The sequence below is a fragment of the Leishmania mexicana genome, contig 67, assembly GCF_000234665.1.
Source record: "Leishmania mexicana MHOM/GT/2001/U1103 WGS CADB00000000 data, contig 67, whole genome shotgun sequence".
NCBI lineage: Eukaryota > Euglenozoa > Kinetoplastea > Trypanosomatida > Trypanosomatidae > Leishmania > Leishmania mexicana.
The window spans coordinates 1-7,937 of NW_003946371.1; the positions used below are offsets into that span (position 1 = coordinate 1).

At 61.8% G+C, this 7,937-nt stretch overlaps 2 protein-coding genes across 2 annotated transcripts; both read right to left on the reverse strand.

The window, feature by feature from the left end:
* Positions 1-2,928: 2,928 nt before the first annotated feature.
* On the reverse strand, positions 2,929-4,083 carry LmxM_30_0480b_1 (uncharacterized protein; the record flags this gene model as incomplete). Its single annotated transcript, XM_003886471.1, has 1 exon — positions 2,929-4,083. The coding sequence occupies one exon, from the start codon at positions 4,081-4,083 to the stop codon at positions 2,929-2,931; it is 1,155 nt and encodes a 384-aa protein (XP_003886520.1).
* Positions 4,084-5,953: 1,870 nt separating this feature from the next.
* LmxM_30_0490b_1 (uncharacterized protein) lies at positions 5,954-7,435 on the reverse strand (the record flags this gene model as incomplete). The annotated part of the gene is made up of 1 exon (XM_003886472.1): positions 5,954-7,435. The coding sequence occupies one exon, from the start codon at positions 7,433-7,435 to the stop codon at positions 5,954-5,956; it is 1,482 nt and encodes a 493-aa protein (XP_003886521.1).
* Positions 7,436-7,937: the final 502 nt, after the last annotated feature.

Below are 7,937 nucleotides of genomic sequence, written 5' to 3' on the forward strand. Positions count from 1 at the left end.
CAGCAGCAGCGGCGGCGGCCGTGCAGGCGTGAGAGGCCCATCACACCTGCATGAATGCCACACACAGCNCCANCAGGACACAACACCTGTAATACGTCAGCCCCTCATGCGCAGCCCATTCTGCCACGTAAGATACGCAGGCGGGGACACCACCTCTGCTGCGCCACAGGCTTGGGTTGTGGTGATCTGCACCGTCGCCGACGCGCCAACCCACACATTCACGAGCGGAAAGGTCGCGTAGGGAAGCGGCAGCTGCGTTGCGGGTTCCGGAAGGTGGTTTGTCACGAGGACACAGAAGAAAGGGCGATCGTGGCGGGTCATCCAGTCATGAAGGTTTTCCAAATAGGAGAGACACGAGGCGGCGGCGGTATCGACGAGGACGTCTGGGTGCTGCCCAGACCGCTTGCCGCGGCGATCTGCCGCCACCGTCACCTCGAAACCGTCGTCGTCAACGAGCAACAGCGTCGGCACTGCTCGAGTCGTGTGAAATCCCATCATCTCCCGCAGCACCGCCGTCCAGCCCTCCACATAGATGAACTCGATGCGGCCGAGGGCCGACACGGACAAGGAGCTCAGTGGAGTGAAGGGCTGCGGCGCCTTGGCGTACAGCGTAGACTCCTGGCACAGCACTACTACGCTACCGCTGGTACGCTGGACGGTGTTGATGGCTGCCTGGAAGGCAAGAGACGTCTTCCCCACTGCCCGGGCGCCGTGCAGCAGAAAGCCGTGGCCGTAAAGCGGCTGCGGGGGTCGGCTGCCTTCGGGAAAAAATATGCCTGGATCCAACGAGGGACGCGGATCACAGCCTCTGGACGGCGCCGCCATGTCGAGCCAGCAGCGGGCCACTACGCGTGGATCCGCGATACCCTCTGATTACTGGGCGAGTACCGAGACAGCCTCGCAGAGGTGGAGAAATGGGGTGGCGGAGAAGACAGAGGTGGTGGGAGGGAGAGACAGATAGGCAGCCTCGTAGGGGGAAGGGGGGAGGCTGCACCGTATGAGCGCCTCCATTGGCGCCGCCCCGTCACTCAGCGGAGAGCAAAGACTGTCTCGGCAGCTACTGTTAAATTTCTACGACTGTGTCAAGGCCATTTGTGGAATGGAGCACGTCGAGCGCAGAGGTTTACACACACACACCGCATATCCCACTGCCGCCATCCACGTGAGACGACACGCTGTGTCCCTGCAGCACCGCCTTGAACGCTGTCATCGCCTCTCCTTTCGTCCGGGTTTCTTTGTGAAGCGCATCACGAGCCGTAGCTGCGAGTGAGAGACGCAAAATCCGCCCAGCTTTTCATGGGCTCCAGCGCCACCGCCTCCTGATGTGGATACGACAAGCGGGTCTCATTGGGTAGTGGGGCGGGCGTCGCGACTCCGTCATAGGGTCCCCGCGGTGATCTGCTGAACCAGTTCGACTGTCACCAGCTGCCGCCCTCGCTGCCGCATGAGCTCCCCCACTCGGCGTGACAGACGAAGACGACTGCAAAGGTAACCACCGCGGCGAGGTACACGGCAAGGTTTGGCAACTCCCGAAGATCCGCCTCAGTCGTGCGGAGGCTGTAGCGCACGCCTCCCTGGGCGTCCCCCGTCGGGCAGGGCTGGAAACCTGCGTAGCGTATCGTGAGCGGCAGTTCACGGAAGAAGTTCGTCGGCGACGCCGCCACGCGCTCACGACAAACGTCTCCGCGGCGAAGCGACGTGAGAACACGGAGGCGAGGGACGAGTGGGGAGCTGTCACGTTCAGCATGCCTCAAGCGTCTTCGACCTCACACAGCTTCGCCGCGACGGCGGACACCGCCATGTACTGCTCCAGCGCCGCTATCACATTGCTCCCCTCGGTACTACCAACAGGCTACACTCTACACATCGATCATACGCCTCTTGATAGGCTGAGGCGAGAGTAAGTACGTGATGCCCTCCTCGGCAGTGTGTGCTGGCAGAGTGCAGATGTGGCGCACGATGACATCAACGCGGTGTTCAACGGATTCCTGACCAGAAGGCGCTGCACTGCTGGCCCAGGAAGCGATGTCTGTGAACCCGCTCTTGTCCACGTCCTGCGGCGCGCGTGAGGTCGCCGTCTGCGGCGCACGTGAGGTCGCCGTCTGCGGCGCGCGTGAGGTCGTCGTCTGCGGCGATGGATCGAACAGAAGCAGCCGCTTTGTAAGGACATCTGCGTGAGTGAAGGGGGCTGGAGCAGGGAAGAGTACTCACAGCTCTTTGACTCGGACACGCGAGCGCTGGCCGGCAGTCGCCTGCTGGAGTGCCCTTAACGATTAGCGCAGCATCATTTGGTGACTGTTGAGGAGAGCGACGAGAGGTGGTGCACGGTAACGTAGCTGCTGGGCACCCCTCGGTCACACAAATACGAACTAGAAGAGACGCACAGAGACTGTGATGGTTGGGTGTGTTGCCCGGGGTGTGGGAGGCCGCATAGTCCACGATGCCGCCAGCACAAGAGCACCACGCATGCGCACAGAACGCGCGCCTGATTTAACTGGTCTGTAAAGAGGGTCATGCGCACGCCGACGGGGCACCCGAGGAGCGAGAGGTCAGGAACGCATGGCAAGTGATCGAAGAAAATACAAGCAAAAAAAGGTAGGTCCACCACAGCCATTGAAAATGGTGCGCATGCGGGTATTTGTGTGCGACGTCCACGTGACGAAGGCAGGAGTCACGAATATCGGCGCCCCCCCTCTGCCCACACGCGTACTCAACACCCCATGTCTGCCTTCATTCATGATGGCACGTCACTCGTCGTCGTCGTCGTCGTCGCACACCGAAGTGACGGTCAGCGCGCGCCCTTTTGTTGCTGGATGACGCATTGTGTGAGCAGTCGCCCCCCCCCCAAACACCACCACCACCGCCTCCCCGTTCGCTTTTCCATTACAGACACGCACACGTATACAGAGGCCATCTCACCGGGCCCCCTCACTCCTCCGTTGTGCGCGTTACAGAGCCGCCACGCTTCTGCCACGCGGTCTCGAGCCTTTCGGCCTCTGTTTTCGAGCAACCACCTCCGGGCGTCGTCCTCGCACATGCGGCACTGTCAGCGCCGAATGCGACTTTGTAGTCCGTGTACAGGTCCTTCACAAACCCCACAATGCCCCTGCAACGCGGCAGCACCGTCATCAGGACGCACAGAGTGCAGATGCCGCCCACCGCGTACTGCAATGTGTGTGCCCGATCGATCCGCTCCTGCAGGTTCCCGAGGACACGAAGGCCATCCTCGTACTCAGGGAAGGGGATGGAGGGAACGGGCTTGTCGAGGAAGGCGCAGAGCGGCTCCCACCCGTCGCCGTAGCGGTACACAAGCAGCGCACTGGGCGGAATCGACACCCTCACACTCTCCTCGTACAACTGCAGCGCGACAGCGCGCGGATGCTGCAGTTCGCCATCCTTCGCGTTTCTCTCGCTCTTTGCGTGCTTTGCCTTTGCCGTGCCGCGAGTATCCTCGCTAGGGCCACTCGCAGATGTGGCGGAGGACGCCTTGCTGCCACGAATACCTCGCTTCAACTCGGCCGCCTCCGCAGCGAAGGAGCGGCGCAGGTCACCGGAGGAGGATGCCATGTGGCTCTGAGAGCGACCCGTCATCAGAGACGACCTAGGACCAGCTGAGGCCGCCGCCAGCGCTCCTGATGCATCGCCACCAACGGCCATCTTGGCGATCATGTTCCGAAAGGCCTGCGTAATTCGATTCTTTGAGGCGCGCTTCGTCGAGATCTGCAGGCGCTCCAGATACGCATCGTACTCCTCTGCCCACTTATCTTTCTCCGTCTCCTCGACCAGGATGACCTTGGTGTAGCCCGGCGCCTGGCGCAGCAGCACGTCGTACACCATGGCACCCGGTGGGCCGACGACGGCGTCGTAGTCCGCCAGCACCTTGGCAGGCAACGCATTCGTTTTGCCATCCAGCAGCTGGGACCACTCGATAGGGTGGGTGCTGGCGGGGCCCTGCTGGTACGTGGAGCGAAGGGTGTATGGGGTGTAGCCCAACTTCCGCAGCGCTGGCGTAAGCGCGCCGCCGTCGGGCAGCATCGTCAGACACAGAACCCGAAGCTGCAGAAGAGAAGTACAACGGAGCATTTTTGCCGTGGCACCCCCGCAGAGGGGCGGAGATCGGGCGGAGAAGGACTTCTGTGACTGTCTGTACAACGGAGCCGCGTGGTCTTCTGTGTGAGGCGCACTCCCTCCCCAAAAGGCGCCACCTACGCACAATGGCAGTCACCCGTGCGGCATAGACGTACCGGAGTGGGGCGAAGGCGGGGACGAGGGCACGAGCATGTGCACCACACAAGACAGAAGCAGAGAGGAATGGAGAGATCAGAGAAGAACATCAGCAGCAGTGACCCCCCACGAGCCCTGGGAACAGCAAAACGCAGAGAGGTGGGCGAAGGTCAGTTGGCGCGTGTGTACCCCTCAGGGCTTCGTTTTTCGGGGAGGCGGAGGTTGCGGTGCATGGAGTCTGGTAGTCGCCGTAAACGAGAAGCACGGCGCCACACACAAGCACAGAAAACGTACGCCACGGGGAAGAGAGAGAATGTCGCACTCTAGTGCGGGGGTGTCTGCTTTACATCAGAAGAACAGACTAAGCAACCGAGTAGAATGACGTGTGGGGTATACGCGTGTCTGTCCGCGCAAAACGTGTGCCAGCGGACAAGGTGTTACAAGGCACAAGATGGCGACCTCGCCGCTGAGCGCGCAAACTCGCGGGCACGCACATGAGTTCAGCTGAGCAGAGTCAGGGGAGGAGGCGCAGCAGATGGGGTGCGGCTACTGAGCATTCGATAGATTCGAAAACGCATACAGATAAGGGCAAAAGGCAGCAGACGTACGCTGGCACGAAAGCGAGAAAGAGAGAGGCGCATTACGTCATGCTCCCTCGCAGCGCGCGTGCGCGGACGGTGTGGCCATGCCAAGGGAGCAGCGGCAGCAGCGATGTGCACGCAGAGATGCACATGTTCAACAAGCGCCGTAGTAGGTCAGCCTTCCGCCGCTGACACCACCATGACCCTTTTATATCGCTGCTCGGACCACATCAACCGCAGATACGGCATCGCTGGACGGAAGAGGCCGGCAAAGGACTTGGCAGGAACGCACAGCATGCGAGCGCGGCACACACACACGTACGCTACATTGGAGGGGCGTCCCCCCATCACCTCCCACCCGCCGACGATGTCGCCCACCGTAAACGACGCCACCGACGTTTCCTCATCGCTGTCTTGTTCTTTCCCTCCACTGTCCGCTGCACGGCCTCTGACATAGGCGCCGATTCGGCCATCGAGGATGAGCGACACGCACTTGCAGTCAGCCCCACGAACGCCGATGAGGTCGCCGCCGACAGCCTCGCGCTCCGTCGTGCAGTTGAGCAGAGAATGCCAGTAGTGTTCAGGAAAGCACCCGGCGAATGGGAAGACGCAGAAAACACTGCAGAAGTCGTGGAGGGCCACACAGTACGGTCGCTGCAAGAACTCCTTGAACGCGCGCCGACCGAGCTCAAACACCTCGCACCCATCGGGGCTGGAGACGACGGCGTGAGTGCGCAGGGGGGTCGTCGCGGAGCAGAAACGCAGCGGAGGGAGAAGCGCCTCTTCGCCGAGCGTGCTGCCGCGAGAGACGCTGTAGATGGCCTCGCCTGTGTCGCTGTTCACGACGGTTATCTCACCGGAGAAGATGGCGTAGAGACACCCTGGAGAGTTGGGAGACCCCGCCGCGGCAGAAGAGCCTGCTGTGTTCGCTGCAGCGTTCCCGTCATCACTTGGAGGCAGTCCTCCACCCTCACGCATCATAACGTTGCCACCTGCAGCGTACTCCACGTGGAACAGAACCGTCCCAACTACGTATCGCTGGCGCGGGGCGAAGGCGGCCATGGAAAGGCCGCGCTCTCGCCCGTCCGCGCGCCAATACGTCTGACGGGAGAACATCTCGAGGAAGAAGGCCGTCGCATCGGCGCCTTTCACAAATACATCCTGCGAGACGTCGTCGGAGAGCCGCCTCGACAGCGGAGACGCAGCAACGCTGGGTCCTCCCGGCAACACCAGCGAATCCTCGTCGCTGTCGCGCTGTTGGTGTCGGAGATGTCCAGCACGAGACACTCCTCCACGAGAGAGCGCAGGCCACCCGGCATCTGCGCCTGCCGCCGCCACAGTTCCAACTCTCGCACGCTGCGACTGCGCTCCCGCATGTGCTGCAGATCGTGCCCTGAAAGCACGGCGAGCAGATCTTCAATAGGGATGCGGATCGCCTGCACCGGCTGCTGCACTGCGTACGTGCAGCAGGAAGGCATCGCTGTCAGCCTCTTTGAGTCAGTGGTGTCGTCCTCCTCGTCTGTTGCTCGGTGCAGGAGGAGAAGCTCGGCATCGCCGACGCAGTCGCCTGCGCCGAGAGCGGTGGACTGCACGCGTGTCACGCCCGCGTGGCCACCACCGCCCCGCTGGACATGCATGAGGGCCACGGAGCCGGAAATCAAAAGAAAGAGATCGGCCGGCACCTCACCCCTCTGCAGCAAGCGCGCCGATGTGTCCCATGTCACCATCTCTGCCCTCTCGCAGAGGTGACGTATCTGTGCACGAGACAGATGCTGAAAGAGCGGCGACTGGGAAAGGTACGTCATGAGCTGGCGGTGTGCGTCATCGTGGAAGGTGCGCATCAGCATCTGATAGAGCATGCGATTCAGCCGCCACATGACAGTGGGCAAAGATGCATCAGGATGGCCCGCGGCGCACACCGCGGCGCCCTCATCTCCTGGGCTCAAGGCGTAGAGCAGGCCCTCACTCCCAAAGTAGTCCCCGACAGCCCATTCCTGTCGCCTGTTCTTCTCTTGTGCAATCTGTGCAGCGCAATCGCCGACATCCGCGACAGCTTTGCCCTTCACCACGACATGGAAAGCGCAACTGTCCCCTGGCGACACGACAACCTCTCCAGGCTGTGTCTCCTGCCTCTCAAAGACCTCCACTACTTCCTGTAGCATCAACGCATCGTTGCGGCAGACGGCAAAGAGTGGATGGGCGCAAAGCACTCGACGAAGCACCAGCCACTCGTCCGACCTCTCAGGGGGCGGCTGTCGCCACCGCCACATAGCAGCGGTGAGAGCACGCGAGAGAATCTCGCCTGATACGCCGCCTCGTCGGCACCAGACTCGGACGTGCAACGACGACCATGTGTCACTCGCAAGTTCATCAGATCCATCGCCATGCTCGAGGCGCCCCTCAGCAGCGACTTTGTCTGTGCAGCTCAGGGCTAACAGCATAGAAGCTGCAGTGGCCGCCTCGCCCTCCGAGCTGCCGGGCAGAGTGAAGGGGCGCGCAGGAGGACCAGAGAAGGTGCTCCATGTGAGAGCAACACCACTGCTCTCGCCTCCCTGAGGGATGGGCTCGGCCCCCTCTTCCACTGCCCTCGCCACCGAGGAGGTCGGATTCTTACAGCAGCTGGCGCCCATCCCACCGTTCTGGAGAGCAGAGGAGGGTGTTGCGCCGTGGTCCAGACGTGGCAAATCGTAGCACCGTCGAAAAGGGAGAGAGACACGTACGCGTCACACGCGCAGTCTCACGAAGCCGGCCGCGTGCGCACCCACGAGGATAGTAGACTAGAAGATGAGGCGAAGCCACGAGGCGGCAGGAGTAGTGGTGGTGGTGCCCATCACACCTGAGAAGAGAGAAGCGCCAACGGTAGCATGCACGGGAAGAGTTGCAACAAGGAGGTGAGGCAAAGAACACAGAGAGAGGAAGAATCATCTAGCGTCGAGAGACGGGTAGGGGAGAGTGGCGGACATGGTACGAGGGAATCGTGCCGATGTGCATACACACAGCGTCTCCGCCCGTCATCTACTCAGCTCTCTTCCACTGCCCTTGTGCACTTGCCCTCGGTGATCGGCGTGGCGGGAGGGTGGTCATATCGACAGAGATCAACTGGAGGGAGTCTGGCGCCTGAAACACTACGTC